This window comes from Zalophus californianus, chromosome 17, assembly GCF_009762305.2.
Source record: "Zalophus californianus isolate mZalCal1 chromosome 17, mZalCal1.pri.v2, whole genome shotgun sequence".
Taxonomy (NCBI): Eukaryota; Metazoa; Chordata; class Mammalia; order Carnivora; family Otariidae; genus Zalophus; species Zalophus californianus.
In genome coordinates this window covers 30,317,141-30,334,436 of record NC_045611.1, presented here as the reverse complement: position 1 = coordinate 30,334,436, position 17,296 = coordinate 30,317,141, and the positions used below count along the sequence as shown (strand labels likewise).

The 17,296-nt window shown below is 37.6% G+C and overlaps 1 protein-coding gene across 3 annotated transcripts in view; it reads left to right on the top strand.

The window, feature by feature from the left end:
- Positions 1-17,296, top strand: part of RBL2 (RB transcriptional corepressor like 2) — a 49,382-nt gene that overhangs the window by 19,214 nt on the left and 12,872 nt on the right. For all 3 annotated transcript variants that reach the window (XM_027617206.2, XM_027617205.2, XM_027617207.2), the window contains exons 9-17: positions 1,617-1,783; positions 5,528-5,634; positions 6,503-6,606; positions 8,425-8,562; positions 9,709-9,873; positions 10,402-10,513; positions 13,069-13,338; positions 13,520-13,800; positions 13,892-14,068. In XM_027617206.2, the coding sequence (XP_027473007.2) occupies positions 1,617-1,783; positions 5,528-5,634; positions 6,503-6,606; positions 8,425-8,562; positions 9,709-9,873; positions 10,402-10,513; positions 13,069-13,338; positions 13,520-13,800; positions 13,892-14,068 (1,521 nt within the window). The remainder of the gene's footprint in view (positions 1-1,616; positions 1,784-5,527; positions 5,635-6,502; positions 6,607-8,424; positions 8,563-9,708; positions 9,874-10,401; positions 10,514-13,068; positions 13,339-13,519; positions 13,801-13,891; positions 14,069-17,296) is intronic.

The following is a 17,296-nucleotide window of genomic DNA, read 5'->3' as shown; positions in this document are numbered from 1 at the left end:
GCACTGCAAAAACTTAGAAGTCTTTACTTGGAGAAGGAATGTCCTGATATTTAAAAATCTCAGTATTTATACCTGAGTCAAAGAAAGGCTCCTTGATCAGAATGCACGGGAAGCCTTAAGCCAAGAACTGAACAGTACTACCAAGAAACTGCACGCTGACCTGGAGGACTGTGGGCACAAGGCTGTTGGTGGGAGTCCTGCCTTGTTCCCTCTGCAGAAGCACTGCTCCCTGTGGGTGGTGTGAGACGCAGCTGGCTGTTCTTGCTTTCCTGTGTGTGTGCAAGCTGTCCCCTCCCAGCGCAGCACTGGTCCGCATGCAGGAAGGAAGCTGGCTCCAGGAAAAGCTGGGTAGAGCAGGGAGGAGCCTTCTGAATGTCCTTAACCTACCCAGGTCATCTTACCAATCTAAAAAAATTATAGAATTAATTTCTTTGAAACCAAGTGGAAGTCTTGGCACTATCCTGTTTAAGTCACAGAGGAAGCATATAGATTTCGATGTGTATGGTGATCTTCTGTGCTTATCTATATCGCATTAAACTTGAGTAGTTGTTTTGCTGGGTGAAGATTTTGCTAGGTGTTTTTACAAGTACTTCTAGAATAAATATACTTACTACATAGGGAAACATAGTTTTTCCTGAATATTGAAAAACACTCTTAAGCTATCTTAGCCTTTCAGAGTTTATTAGAAAAAATAGAAAGGATGTTTCACTAGCATATGTATTCATGCTTAAATTCTCAGACATGAAGTCATATATTTTTCATATTTATATGCAAGAATGTTGACTTAAATGTACTTCCCTGAAGGTCCGTCTCCTTTAGGGGGGAAAGAGAGATAGATTCCTGTAACGGAAGGTAAAGGAGGGGCAGGAAGGCTGAAGAAAGCTGTTTGTTCTGTGTCAGGCTGTTTTTTTGTCCAGGAGTGTTGCTGTGTCCCATCTCTCTGAAGCAAATTTGTTGATTTAGATGGGCTTTTGTTAAATCATGGAATTCATCTGGGCCAGGTTTAATTCACCGCTTTCTTTTGTCAATCTGTGAGTAGTCAGAAAAAAGTAATAGATGGGAGCTGTGAAATTCTGTTTCTCAGGGATATTCTTAATAGTTTATTGCTTATTTGTGCCTTTTGGCTTAGGTTTGAAGTAGGGATACTAGGGAACTATGCCTTATCTTAAAGGTTTAACTTTTTTTTTTTTTAAGATTTTATTTATTTATTAGTGAGTGAGAAGGACAGGGGGAGAGGCAGAGGCAGAGGGAGAAGCAGATTCCCCGCTGAGCAGGGAGCCCCATGTGGGACTTGATCCCCAGGACCCTGGGATCATGACCTGAGCCGAACGAAGGCAGATGCTTAACTGACTGAGCCACTCAGGAGCTCCTTAAAGGTTTAACTTTTAATAGACAAACTTCCTAGTTGGCTAAAATACAAATTGTCCTTTCACACATCTTCACATGGAGGGTGGTAGCTCCTAGTGGCGTTATTATGTGTAAATTCCAAGAATAGTGATATTTGAATCATTAAAATTTATTGATAAAGTCTGATTGGTTTAAATTCTCATTTGTGAAGTAATTAAAGTCATTCTGACCTAAAATAATGTTCTCTCTGCCCTCCCCCCCCAATTTAGTCTAAAGCACTTAGAATCTCCACACCACTTACCGGTGTGAGGTACATGAAGGATAACAGCCCTTGTGTGACCCCAGTGTCTACGGCAGCACACAGCTTGAGCCGTCTTCACGCCATACTAACAGGCCTCAGGAATGCACCAAGTGAGAAACTGGAACAGATTCTGAGGTTAGTTTGAGCCCTTCTTGCCTTCTAAGATTTGATTGTTGACCATTTTCTATTTTAATTTTTTAACTTTTAGTGCCTTAATTCACTCATTATTAATCGTATACCAGTTGCATGCTCAGACCCTGCTGTTAGTCTGTGGAGGGCATAAGTAATATGGGACGTAGGAATAGAAGGTGATCATTTTTCCTCAGTATCTTAGTGTGTTCCAGCTGTTATCACAGAAGACCATAGACTGGGTGACTTACAAACAACAGTATCAAGGTGCCAAGATGCAGTGTCTGGTGAGAACTGCTTCCTGGTCTTTTTGCTGACCTCACATGGTGTGAGGAGGCACGGGAACTCTCTAGGGCCTCTTTTATAAGCGCACTAATCCCATTCATGAGGGCTCCACTGTCATGACCTAATCACTCCCAAAGGCCCCACTGCCAAAGACCATCACATTGGGGGATTAGGTTTCAACATGAGAAGCTGGAGGGGGAGCACAAATATTCAGTCCTATAGCACTCAGATTTCTTTTATGTAGTATGGGAGACAGTAACTAACAACACTATACACTGTAGATTAAAGCACCACACTGTTACCAACTGTTCTATCGTAAGATTTCAGGGAAAGAGGGATCAATAAAGATGGGAGTTGTCAAAGGACTCCATGAAGAGGATTGGACTTGAGCAAATTTCTGAGGGGTGGGTCAGATTTGGAAAGATAAACACTTAATATTCATAACTAATGTCAAACCACTGTAACTTCTGTAAGCTCTAGAGAATACCCTTACCCTGAAAATGAAGTTAACTGCCTTCAGTCCTTTGATCTGCCTAAGACTGGTGGGAATATCATTGAGCTTTAGCGAAAAGCATAATAAACTGAATCTCATGACTTGTGCATAGTTTTTGCAAATTTATTTCAACGAATTACCTCCAGGGCCCTTCCTAGTTCTAAAAAGTATAGGATTTGATGACACAGACCCTATAGGAGCCCATTTTGTTTCTGGTGGTATAGTGTAAGAAGGCCCAGTATACATACTTTAGTAATTTCTTATTCACAGCTGGACTTATTAAACCATGAAGTCTGCTTTATTTATAAACTTGTGATTAATATCCAGTAGGCTATGTCTGTATGGCCTCTTCCTAAGTCGTGTTTCTCAGACCTTGTTTACATAGAATAGAGAAGCATTTTATAAATACATTTTAGAAGACTGACTTAGTCTTTATATCTTACAGATCTCTTTAGAATCTCTAACCAGGTGTAGCAGCTTCTTTAATCTTAAACACCATTAGTGGGGTTAAATATTACCAGTAAATATTAGGTAAAACCAAAGAGTCCTATTTTCTGAAAGGTACCTGTGTGTGTTCATAAATAAAATTCTGCTTGTATATGATATTCAGTAGCTAACTCTAGCCGGATTATAACTGATTTTTATTTTCTTTATAATTTTCTAAACTTGCTAAGCTTTTACAATGAATATGTATATCTATGATCAAGATAAAAACATAGTTGCTTCAACACAGTCATGCTGAGCTAGCATCTGCACCTGGAATTGGACAGGGCCGCAACCTCTGCTATGCCCACCACTTCCCATGACCTCTGGACCATGGACCCCCACAAAGTGAGCGAGCTTCAGGCCTTTGTGAAAATGTGTAAGCAGGATCCAAGCATTCTGCACACTGAGGAAATGCACTTCCTGAAGGAGTGGATGGAGAGCATGGAGGGTAAAATACTACCTGCTACTCATAAAACTAAATCAGAAGAAAATATCAAGAAAGAAAAAACAGAAGAAGGCAGAGGAAAACATAAAGACAAATGAACCATCAAGTAAGGAAAGTGATCTAGAAATTGACAGTGAAGGTGTGATTGAACCAGATACTGACGCCCCTGAAGAAATGGGAGATGACAGTGTAGAGGTGACTGGGGAAATGATGGATCAGGCAAATGATAAAAAAGTGGCTGCCATTGATGCCCTAAATGATAGTGAACTACAGAAAGCCATTGACTTGTTCACAGATGCCATCAAGCTGAATCCTTGCTTGGCCATTCTGTATGTCAAGAGAGCTGGTGTCTTCATCGAATTACAGAAGCCAAATGCTGCCATCCAAGACTGTGACAGAGCTATTGAAATAAATCCCAAAGTAAGTCAGAGGGGGAGACGAACGATGAGAGATGATGGACTCTGAAAAACAAACTGAGGGTTCTAGAGGGGAGGAGGGTAGGGGGATGGGTTAGCCTGGTGATGGGTATTAAAGAGGGCACGTTCTGCATGGAGCACTGGGTGTTATGAACAAACAATGAATCATGGAACACTACATCAAAAACAAATGATGTAATATATGGTGATTAACATAACAATAAAAAAATTAAAAAAAAAAGAAATCCCGATTCAACTCAGCCTTACAAGTGGCGAGGGAAAGCACACAGACTTCTGGGCCACTGGGAAGAAGCAGCACATAATCTTGCCCTTGCTTGTAAACTGGATTATGATGAAGATGCTAGCACATGCTGAAAGAAGTTCAACCAACTGCCCAGAAAATTGCCGAACATCAAGAAAGTATGAGTAAAAAAGAAGAGTGAAAGATCAAAGAAAGAATAGAAAGTGTTAAGAAGGTTTGGGAAGAACATGAGGGAGCCCAGAGGGAGGAAGAAGCCAGATGACGATCAGAAGCCCAGACTAGCTCTTTTCTGGGTGGCTTTCCTGTGGGAATGCGTGGAATGGCAGAGGGCAAGCCTGGAATGGAAGGGATGCCCCTGGGCTCAATGAAATTCTTAGTGACCAAAGGTTCTTGCAGCCATGCAGGATCCAGAAGTTATGGGTGGCCTTCTGGAATGTGGCCCAGAACCCAGTAAATGTGTCAAATAGCTGAGCAACCCAAAAGTTATGAATCTCATCAGTAAATTGTCAAATTTGGAGGTCAAGCATAATGCCCTTCAGACAAATAAGACCCTTGCTGAAGGAAAAACAACTTAGATCACCTAATGGATGTTGCAGTAATACAGTGTACCTCTGACCTCATGGAGAAAAAGCTGGGCTGCTGTGAAGAGAATCCCTACCCCTCGGCCCCATGTGTAACCCAAACATTTTGTAGTGGTTTGCTATTGGGTATTCATTCACATAATGTTTTCCTACCAGGAATTCCTACTAGGAATTTTAAACCTTAAAAATACTTAAAAACAAGTTAAAAGGGTGTGTGAATCCCTTAAAAAAAAAAAAGAAAACGTTACAAAGGCCTACGTGATGATAATTTGTATAATGCTTCTGTATCTAACATATATTGCCTTTCTGGTTTAAAAAAAAATGAAATAAACCTCATTTTGGAGGAAAAAATGTAGAATGCCAGTAATGGTTTATATGAGTCTGTAGTATAGTTTATATACCTCCTCATTCTGTTTTCTTCCAGGAGTTCCTAATGGGAGTTGTATTGCCCTCTGAGGAAACAGTTGAAGGCAAATTTGTTTGTTACCAGTGATTGCAGATGTGTAGGGTAGGTGGGGGCCAGTCAAGAAGGCTAAACTTAACTGCAGTAAAGGTACAGCTCCACGCAAGAAATATTTTTTTCACTCAAAATGGTTATACCAACACTTTTGATAAGGAGGTATGGGATTCCCTAGAATAATTTGGGAAGTGTGCAGTTTTTGTTCAAAGTATTTTATATTTACAGGTTAGTAAAATTACAGAGTTGTAAATAGTTTATTACTTTGTAACTGGGTTAGACCTTTAAGTTGGATAATTTCTTACCTTTTTTTTTTTTTTTTTAGGACATGTTCCAGAGATCCAACACAGGCCATTGCCAACAGATTGAAAGAAATGTATGAAATATATTCTCAGCATTGCCAGCCAGATGAGGATTTCAGTAATTCTAAAGGTAAGGCTTAATACTGTCTTGTTCTCATCTTTGATGTTTACATAGAGTCCTTTCTTGGTAAGTGAGTCAGAAATATGAAGAATAGATTTAGGACTTTAGATTGAGGGCTACAATATGGATGTCCAATTTTTCTGTTAACCAAGTGGTTTCTGGGCTTGTCTCCATAAGAGAAAATGTAGACTGATGCCTGGTACTTTGTTTGCAAAATCTTTAGTTTCATTTGTAGACTGGATATTATTAAATTTCGGAGTATAGTGGTTCTTCAAAATATTAAGAATAAGTTCAGAAGATGTAACTGTTTCATGCCCATACCTGTTCTAGAAGTTGTCTGATGTCATGAATTAGAACCAAGTATGAGTAGAATAGTAAACCAATTATATATACCTCTCAGCATAGAGCTGCTCAGTTCAAACTTAAAAAAAAGTGTGACTCTTAATGGAATGCTATTACAGTTTTTAAGTGAAAATTTCATTTTACAGGGGCGCCTGGGTGGCTCAGTTGGTTAAATGTCTACCTTCGGCCCCGGTCCCACATCAGGCTCCTTGCTCAGCGGGGAGTCTGCTTCTCCCTTTCTCTCTGCCTGCCGCTCCCCCTGCTTGTGCTCCATCTCTCTCTCGCTGTCAAATAAATAAATAAAATCTTTTTTAAAAAATTTCATTTCACAATTTTAGAAAAATGTTAGTGTTACTGTGGCTACCATGAAGAAAATTAAGAAATCTTAGGAATGATTGGTGTAGCAGCTGTAGGAAGTGCATATATATGAAGTAATTGGTTGGTTTTTAAATTTTCTTTTGTGGGCAGGGAATGGGGTAGACTCACTTTCTACCATATGTTCTTTGCATGTGACTCTTGTCTTTTATTTGTGCAGAAATTGCCAGCAAACATTTTCGTTTTGCAGAGATGCTTTACTATAAAGTATTAGAATCTGTTATTGAACAGGAACAGAAAAGACTGGGAGACATGGATTTATCTGTGAGTAAACCACCAGTGTATTGGTCAGCACAATAAAATGTAGTTTCCTTTTAGCCCTACCCATACAAAACCCTGGACTAAACCAAACAAAGATAAAGCCATAGCTTTGAGGGATTAAGATTGGCAGCTGAGCAAACTCCTGTCTTCACCTCTGGTCCCTCTCTTAGTGTTTCTCAGTGTGGCAGGCCGTGTACTAGAACTCACGGCTTCTGTGGGCAGTAAGACTCCATAGTCAAAGACTGAAACATTCAGACTTAAGGTAAATTGAGTTTTTAGAAAGCATGGACTTATTAACCGGCACACTCCCTGAACAAACCCTTGTATAGCAAGAATAAGTCGAGTATTGACTAGATAGGACTTTAACATAAATATTCAGCCATTGCTCTTTGACTAAGAAAATTATTTTTTCTAGATTTTACTAGTCAAGAAATATAAATTGATTTTGAAATAAGTGTTTACTTTTAATGACATAAAAATGATTTTTAAAAACTGCTTTTTAAAATAACATTTTAGAGAAAATTATAAAACTGACCGATAATTGTTCTAATTTCATGTAACTATTTATATTTCTTTTTTATACATGAAATTATGGGTATAGGAATTTAAAAGGCTGTTAAGACAAATTTTTAAATTTTGAAACACATACAGGAGGGTATATAAAACAGTTGCAGTTTATGGCTGATAATAAGTGGCTACCTTTATACCCACCCAAGAAACTTACTAAAACAATTTTTTATTGTAGTAAAATATACATAACATAAAACCATTTTAAGCATTTTTAAGTGTACAATTCAGTGGCACTAAGTACATTCATGGTGTTGTACAACCCTCACCACCAGCCATGTTTAGAACTTTTTCATCATCCCCAACTGAAAGTTTGTACCCATTAAGCAATGACTCTCCATTCTCACTTCCTTTGAGCTCCTGGTAATCTCTACTCTACTTTCTGTCTCCACAAATTAACCTGTTCTAGGTATAATCATATAGTATTTGTTCTTTTGTGTCCCGCGTATTTCACTTGGCCTGGTGTATTCAAGGTTCATCTGTGTTTTAGCATGTCAGAATTTCATGCCTTTTTACGGCTGAATAGTATTCAAGATACTATTCATAATCAACAGTATATAATTGTTTGCCTTTTTTTTTGGTCAAGTTGTAGGAGTTATCCTTATATATGATTTGCAAACATTTTCTCCCATTCTGTGGGTTGTGTCTTTACTTCATTGATAGTGTCCTTTGATAGACAAAAGGTTTTAATTTTGATGAAGCCCAATTTATGTTTTTTTCTCCTGTTGCCTAGGTTTTTGGTGTCTAAGTAACTTTTTAATTGAAAAATAGTAAATGTTTATGTACAGATTTGAGAAATTAATAGCCAAAAAAAGGGGGGGATGCGATTATGTCTCCTGAGAGAAGTATGTTCACTTGTGGCGCATGACCATCTAGCCAGTCACCTGCCTTCCAGCTGTCTTTTTTTCTGACGGTGGCCTCTAACTGTAAATACTGTTTTGTAACCTCTTTCCACATTATTATTCCCCTAAGCAGCAGGGCGTATGTATATTTTTGTTAGGGATATAATTTTTTATCAGCTACATTTCACAATATGTAAGATTTTTGAAAGTTCTTTTATATTGTTGTAATATTTGTTTTGCTAAAACATGGGCTTATTACGCTAAGAAAAGTTCTATAAGAAAGTAAGCACATACTTCTCACTAACTCAGAAAATAAGACTTCCTTTGATATTTTTATTTAACTTTACTAAGTAGAAAATGTCTTTGTTAGAGTAGGCTAATATTTCTAAATGTTAATAACTTTGTTTTATAGGGCATTCTGGAACAAGATGCATTCCATAGATCGCTTTTGGCCTGCTGCCTTGAGGTCGTCACTTTTTCTTATAAGCCTCCTGGGAATTTTCCATTTATTACTGAACTATTTGATGTGCCACTTTATCATTTTTATAAGGTATTTTTAAAAATCTGATACTGATAAAGAAACTGTAGATGCAACCAACTTCCTGTTGTTAGCTGGCTAATTCATTTTGCTACCTAAGTACATCTCTTCTCTTTTTAATAATATATTTAATAATATATTTAGTAGTTTTTTCTGGGGAGAAGAAATAGAGAAGATATACTATCTTCTCAGATAGTATAAAGACCTATTTGGGGTAAAAGCTTCATTTGATTCTTCCTTTTATCTGCTATAGTCTTTTAGAATACTTTCATTTTATTGGCTAGGAAGCCTTTAAAAAAAGTAGTAAACAAATCAGTAGCTAATCTTATATAACAACCTTTTTAAATTTTATATTTTAATGAATTAAGTAGGCTCCACACCCAGCGTGGAGCCCAACACCAGGCTTGAATTCACGACCCTGAGATCAAGACCTGAGCTTAAATCGAGACAGATGCTTACCTGACTGAGCCACTCAGGTGCCCCAAACTTGTTTTATTTTATGGAAATAACAATGAAAGTGTCTTTCAGGAGAAAAAAATTCTCTTTCACATGTTATATAGAAGTGCAGAGCGATGGCAATGATTTGGTGGTAATTGTTTTTGTCTTGATATCAATTTAGTGTATGGGTTTATCTTAATTCTAATACAGTAGTCAAAAATCAGTTTTTTTAGTGGCATGAATTGAATGTTTAGACTTTTTGTTTTATTTATTTACTTATGTATTTATTATTTTTTTAAGTAATCTCTACACCCAATGTGGGGCTTGAACTCACAATCCTGAGAGTAAGAGTCAGATGCTCTGCTAACTGAGCCAGCCAGGTGCCCCTAGAGTTTTTAAATGTGAAATGTGAAATGTAAGAGTAATATTTTTCAGCTTTAATAGAAAAGGCATCTTTTTTCTTTGAAAAATGTTTAAAATATGCCATTATACAAAAGATTTTCTATAATTCCTACATGAATTTTAAATAATAGTTATTTATAAAGATAGAGGAAGACCAGCTGTTTCAAAACAGTACTGTTATTTAGATTTGTAATTTTTGATGAATTATCTGCTGTATCTATAAATATGTAAAAACAAAATTTACCCATTTTGCTTCACACTTAATATTTGGTGACAAAAATAATTATTAAAGCAGGGCATTTTTTTTTTTAATTTCAGGTGATAGAAGTATTCATTAGAGCAGAAGATGGTCTTTGTAGAGAGGTGGTTAAACACCTTAATCAGATTGAAGAACAGATCTTGGATCATTTGGCATGGAAACCAGAGTCTCCACTCTGGGACAGAATTAGAGACAATGAAAACAGAGTTCCTACTTGTGAAGAGGTTTGTGAAAATACCTTAACATCTTTCTATAACAAAAGTACATCAGTAACTAGTCTGTTTATATTCTTGTTTCACTGAGAGCAGTTAAATTTAGTGTCTTTGTTATGGGAAGTGGGAGGGTGGCAGTTGGGTTTAATATGGTACAGTCACCCCTGTATCTAAGAAGAAACCCCTTAGTCTATGAGTCAGAAATAATGTGTGATTGCTCTAAGGTTTCAGTGCCAGAGTAAGAATTCAGTGTTCTCTCTTAATTTTCTAGTCAAGTTTCTGTACATTAGAATGATTGGTATTCTAATTCTCTAAATCAGTAATGTAGACTGATTCATATTTAGTATTCGGCTAGTAGCTTTGAATTTTTTAAGCCTGCCAGACTTTTTTTTTCAACTTCAGTATGAAAATGGAAAAGACAGCTGATTTTATTTAGGTTGAATAACTGGTGAGCCAAGTTTTCTTTTGCCTTAGATTGTGACTGTATTTCTAATGAAAATGCCTTTTTGAATAAGACACTCTGTATATCATTCTTTATAGGTTATGCCACCTCAGAATCTGGAAAGAGCAGAAGATATTTGTATTGCTGGCTCTCCTTTGACTCCCAGAAGGGTGAGTGAAGTTCGTGCTGATACTGGAGGACTTGGAAGAAGTAAGTTTAAAATACTAGGGGGAATATTTGGGAGCCTAATATCTGGGAATTGAAATTCTATCTAAAACTACAAGTGAAGTTAATAGAGTTTATATAGAACTATTTTGTGCATTATAGTACCACATGGATCATTAAAAGTAATGCTTTTGAAGAATATTTAAGAACACAGGAAGATGCATGTAATAACAAGTGACTATAAAAAGAATGCTATATATTAATGTGATTCTTACATTTGAAGTGTATGTTTATATATAAGTATACAGAAGGGCTGAAATGGGAAAACCAGACTATTAAGAACAATTATTATTGGATGATAGAATTCCAGGGGCTTTCTATAAACTTTTTAAGATGATTATGTATTTCTTCTAAAATCAGAAGATGGGCACCTGGGTGGCTCAGTTAATTGAACGTCCGACTCTTGATTTCGCCTCAGGTCATGATCTTGGGGTTGTGAGATTGAGCCCCGAGTTGGGCTCCACACTTGGCATAGAGTCCCCTTGAGTTTCTCTCCCTCTGCCCCTTCCCCTGCTCATGTGTGCATGCTCTCTCTCAAATAAATCTTAAAAAAAAAGAAAAAAGAACAGAAAAGCTTTTAAATTTTTTTTATTATGTTAGTCACCATACAGTACTTCATTAGTTTTTGATGTAGTGTTCCATGATTTATTATTTGCATATAACACCCAGTGCTCATTGTAATATGTACCCTCCTGAACACCCATCACCGGGCTACAGAGCTCTATGATGCAATTAGGTATAGACAAGCCAAGCGAGTTAAAAGTACTAAATGGCCAGAGCGAGTTCAGCTTTGACTCTCGGCAGTCGAGCTGTGCTGTCCTGGTTAATATGACAGCAGTGTTGGCCCAAGAAGCACAGAAAAGACAAGCTTCACTATTCATCTGGTTATATTCAGGCAGCTTTTTAAAAAAAGTAATCTCTATGCCCATCATGGGGTTCGAACTCAGAACCCCAAGATCAAGAGTCATGCCCTATGGGCTGAGCCAGCCAGGCTCCCCATCAGGCAGCTCTTCGTAACATCTTCCAGGTGCAAGGTTTAAGTTTACACAGCTGAGACAAAACTGCTTTTTAAAAAGTGATTCTGTAAATTCAGAGAGTTCTAAATCCTTAGATGCCATTAGAAGGATATTGTTTCTAGATCAACCTTTTATGTAATTGATAAGCACTGGCTATAGACGAAAGATCAGTTTTACAATCAGGAATCACTTTATGTCAGTGCATACTCAGTAAATATGGGTGATCTATATGAAAATGTCCTGATTTCTTGGAAGAGGTATCATAATGGCTTAACTATTTTTCTGCTTTTGTCCACCTCAGACCCACAGATCTGACAGCCGGTCTTCCTCAGTCCTGTATCTGTAGTTTTTCCTTCCTTAGTCTATGGATGAGAACTTGACTTTAAATTTCATTTTCTTTGTATTCATCACTTTTCCAATTTCAAGGTCTCTTAATGCTTTACAAGATAACGATCATAATGCATTCTTTCCGACTGCAGCTTTGTTTCAAATACAAATCTAGTGAGTTTATTGGCTTTTGTACCATTGAGAGATTTAACCGTTAAGCTATAGACTGTCAGGACTGCTCCTGTCAATCCCCTTATGACCTCCCTACATACATTTTTTAATTTAAAAAACCTGATGGGTTGTTGGACATGCTGCTTGAAAATTCAGCCACTGTCAGCCACTGTTGTGAATATTTAACAGACCGAGCCATGAAGTTTACAGAGTTTGTTTCTATTTATGGTGATGAAGAAGTTTTGGAAATAGCAGTGATGGCTGCACAACATTGTGAATGGAATTAATGCCACTGAACTGTACACATAAAAATGGTTAAAACGGCAAATTACATGTTATATATATTTATATTAAAGAAACTAATAACGTAATATACCAAAACCATTGAATTGTACAATTTAAGTGATTAAAATGTATGTGAATTATATCTCAATAAAATTTAAAAACTATAATAAACTAAGCTTGAGTCCAAAACATATATATCCATTCTTGCTGAAGAACATTACTGAGTTTTAGTAATTTTCTGTATGTGGAAAAAAGACAAAGATGAAAACTAATAAAACTGGGGCGCGGTGCTCCCAGATGATATCATAGTAATATCAAGTCCCCTTGTTGAGTAGTGGCTTTACGGTGAAATCACATCGTACATGAGTGTTAGGTAGAAATTGAATGTGGTCAAAAGTATCGTAGGAAAATAGAATAATTCTTTAAATTGCCCTTAAGTCGTCAAGGTTCTGTAGCAGTTGAGGGCAGAGTTTGGTTTGATTTAGCAGAAGCTGGAATGAAGTAGGGAGCACTGTGAAACAAATAGAGAAAAATTCCTATGTTTAAATTTTGCTGTTAATAGTGTCTGGTTGAGTTTTCATTAGTTGAATGTAGCTATGGTGTGACTCCTGTAATTTTTGTTTACGAAGTATTTCAGACACTGATTAGTTTTGAACTTAAGAGCTCGGATTCAGAAGTTAGGTCTGAGTTTCCTTGAGTTAAACCGTTTGTTTGATTTGTTGTCGTTGTTGTTGACTCTAGGCCTAACATCTCCAGCCACACTGTATGACAGATACAGCTCCCCAACAGCCAGCTCTACCAGAAGGCGGCTGTTTGTTGAGAATGATAACCCCTCTGACGGAGGGACACCTGGGCGCATTCCCCCACAACCCCTCGTCAATGCTGTCCCTGTGCAGAATGTATCTGGAGATGCTGTTCCTGTCACACCAGTTCCTGGACAGACTTTGGTCACCATGGCAACAGCCACTGTCACAGCCAACAATGGACAAACAGTGACCATTCCTGTACAAGGTAAGGAAGTTGGATATTGAGTTCTTTCTTGGTGGCATTTGTTGGAAAGTCACCTGAGATTTGGCTGGAATGACGATATGAGAGAAGAGTGGAGTGGGGAAGGAGGCCGGGAGGGGGGAAATTGGAAACCTATGCCTGGAGAACCTTTCATCCTCTTCATTTTCTCCCAAACAAACTGTAGGTATTGCGAATGAAAATGGAGGGATAACATTCTTCCCAGTCCAGGTCAATGTTGGAGGGCAGGCACAAGCTGTGACTGGCTCCATCCAGCCCCTGAGTGCTCAGGCCCTGGCTGGAAGTTTGAGCTCTCAACAGGTGACAGGAACAACCTTGCAAGTCCCTGGTCAGGTGGCCATTCAACAGATTTCCCCAGGTGGACACCAGCAGAAACAAGGCCCACCTTTAACCAGCAGTAGTATCAGACCCAGGAAGACCAGCTCTTTATCGCTTTTCTTTAGAAAGGTAATTTTTCCTATACCCTTACCAGAGCAGAAGCTTGGGAAATATAAGTGTTAGGTAAACAAAGTTTGAAATGTTTCTGTTTATCTACCAGGTTTACCACTTGGCAGGTGTCCGCCTTCGGGATCTTTGCTCTAAACTGGATATTTCAGATGAACTGAGGAAAAAAATCTGGACCTGTTTTGAATTCTCCATAATTCAGTGTCCTGAACTTATGATGGACAGACATCTGGACCAGTTGTTGATGTGTGCCATTTATGTGATGGCAAAGGTGAGTACCATTTGGAATATAAAAGGAAAAAGTAAAGATGCTACTTCTGTACTCTCAGAACACTTTTAACAGTTTTATTGAGATATAATTCACTCCATTCATTCATTCATTCATTTTTAAGTTGGCCCCACACCCAGCATGGAGCCCAGTGCGGGGCTTGAACTCACAACCCTGAGATCAAGACCTGAGCTGAGATCAAGAGTTGGGACACTTAACCAACTGAGCCACCCAGGCACCCCCTAATTCACTATTTAAAATGTACAACTCCGTGGATTTTAGTACATTTTAGTACACTTACAGATATGTGCAACCATCGCCACAGTAAATTTTAGAACATAATATTCCATTGTATGAATATATATTTTGTTTATGCATCAGATGATGGTATTTTCAGTTTTTGGCTATTATGAATAATGCTGTCGCGAACATTTGTGTACAAGTTTTTGTGTGGACATGTTTTCATTTCTCTTTGGTATGTACCCAAGAATGGATTGCTAGCAAGGTCATATACTGTGTTTAACCGCTGAGGAACTGCCAGACTTCGGGATTTTTCCAAAGTCCCTGCACCATTTTGTACTTCCACCAGCAGTATATGAAGGTCCTCATTTTTCCACCTTTTCATCGGCAGTTTTTTTTTTTTTTTTTAAGATCTTATTTATTTGACAGAACACAAGCAGGGGGAGTGGCAGGCAGAGGGAGAGGGAGAAGCAGGCTCCCCGCTGAGCAAGGAACCTGATGCAGGGCTCAATCCCAGGACCCTGGGATCATGGCCTGAGCCAAAGGCAGATCCTTAACTGACTGAGCCACCCAGGAGCCCCTCATCAGCACTTTTTATTATCAGACATTGTCTTCTAAAATAACTTATTGAGGTGAAATTCACATAACATAAATCAGCCATTTTTTAAGTGAACAATTCAGTGGTATTTAGTACGTTCCCAATATTATATACCCAATCTTTATCTTGTTCCAAAACATTTCCATCCTTGCAGAGTAAAACTACTTACTTTACTAAGTAGGTTCTCTGCATTCCCCCTCCCACTGGCTCCTGGCACCCACCATTGTACTTTCTTTCTCTATGAATTTGACTATTCCAGGTGCCTCTAGGAGTCATACAATATTTGTCTTTTTATAACTGGTTTATTTCAGTTAGTATAATGTCCTCAAGATTTATCCATGTTGTAGCATGAGTTGTAATTTTCTTCCTTTTTAAGGCTGAATGAGCTTCCATTGTATGGACATACCACATTTTATCCGTTCATCCGTTGATGCCCACTTGGGTAGCTTCCACTTTTTAGCTATTGTGAATAATGCTACTATGAACATGCATGTATGAATATCTCTTCAAGTTTTTAGTTTCATTCTTTTTTGTATATACCCAAAAGTAGAATTGCTGGGTCATATGGTAGTTCTGTGTTTAATTTTTTGAGAAATTTGCCTTATTTTTCACAGCAGCTGCACCATTTTACATTCCCACCAGCAGTGAATGAGAGAGTTTTAATTTTTCTACATCCTTGCCAGCTTCTTTTTCTGTTTTTTATTATAGTCATCCCAGTGAGTATTCATTGATACATTCTGGTGGTTTTGACATATTTCCCTAATGACTAATGATGTTGAGTGTCTTTTAGTATTTTGAGTTTTTGATTCTGGCCATCCCAGTCATTTGTTTACTGGTCATTTGTTTATCTTCTTTGGTGAAATACTGGTTTAAATCCTTTTCCCATTTTTTTATTTGGATTGTGCTTTTTTGCAATTGGGCCGTAGTTCTTTATACATTCTGGATGCAACTTTCATCAGATATTTGCGAATATTTTCCCTCATTCTGTGTGTTTTTGCACTTACTTGATAGTGTTATTTGAACCATAGTTTTTAATTAAGTCAACTTTTTTCTTTGTTGCTTGTACTTTTGCTGTCATATCTAAGAATACACATTGCCAAATCCAAGGTCATGAATATTTATCTGTTTTCTTCTAAGAGTTTTATAGTTAATCTCTTACATTTAGGTCTTGGATCCATTTTGAGTTAACTTTTATACATGCTAGGAGGTAGGAGTCTATCCAGTTGTTCTTATATGTGGTAAGAACATTTAAGATCAACTCTCTTGACTGCTACGGGGCGCCTAGGTGGCCCAGTCATTAGCATCTGCTTGGTCCTGGGATCGAGCCCCACATCGGGCTCCCTGCTCCGTGGGAAGCCTGCTTCTCCCTTCCCCGCTCCCCTCTGCTTGTGTTCCCTCTCTCGCTGTCTCTGTCAAATAAATAAAATCTTAAAGAAAACTCTCTTAGCACATTCCAAGTATATAATATGGTATTGTTAACTATAGTCAAATGCTAGATGTTAGATCCCTAAAACTGACTCATCTTATAACTGGAAGTTTGTACTCTTTGACCAACATCTCCCCAATTTCCCCACCCCAACATATGCATCTTAACTATATCAAAATCAGCTTCAGATTTATACTGACCTAATTCCAGTGAGATAAAGAAGTGTCCTATATAGCTGTTTCCTTTTGATCTTTTGAGGTGTATTGTGATACATATTACGTCCATAAGTGTTATAAATCCAACAATTGCATTGATCTTTTACAATTCTATGACTTTTAAAGGAGCTGAGAGAAATATATTCAATGTACATCTTTTGTTATTTTAATCTTATCATTTGATTCTTTTTATTGGTTCCTGTGGTTTTGAGTTGTCATCTGCAATCATTTCCTTAGCCCAATACAGCGTTCCTCCTTCTTTGCTGTTTTTGGCAAATGTATCACATTTCTGTATGTTTTAGGCCCTATAAAACATTATATATATATAGTTTTATACAATGGCTTTTTAAATCAGTTAAGGAGAAATAAATACACATTTTATGCTGTCTTTACAGTTATATAATTATCTTTACCAGGGCTCTTTTTTTGTGTGTATTTGAATTACTGAGGTCACTTGCTTTTAGTTTGAACTTTTAGTATTTCTTCTAAGATTGGTCTTTTAGCAGCAAATTCTGTTTTTACACTTGATCTTAGCCAAAAGGCCAAGAAGTGATAGCAAATTCTGTTTTTATTTTGTATTTATTTTTCATTTTTGAAAGATAACTTTGTTGGACACTGACTTCTTATTTACTTTGAGCGCTTTGAATATGTTGTTCTACCACCTCTTAGCTTCTATAGTTTCTGATGAGAAGTTGCCTGTTATTTTATTGGGGTTCTCTTGATGTTTTCAAGAGTTTCTTCCTTTGGTTTTT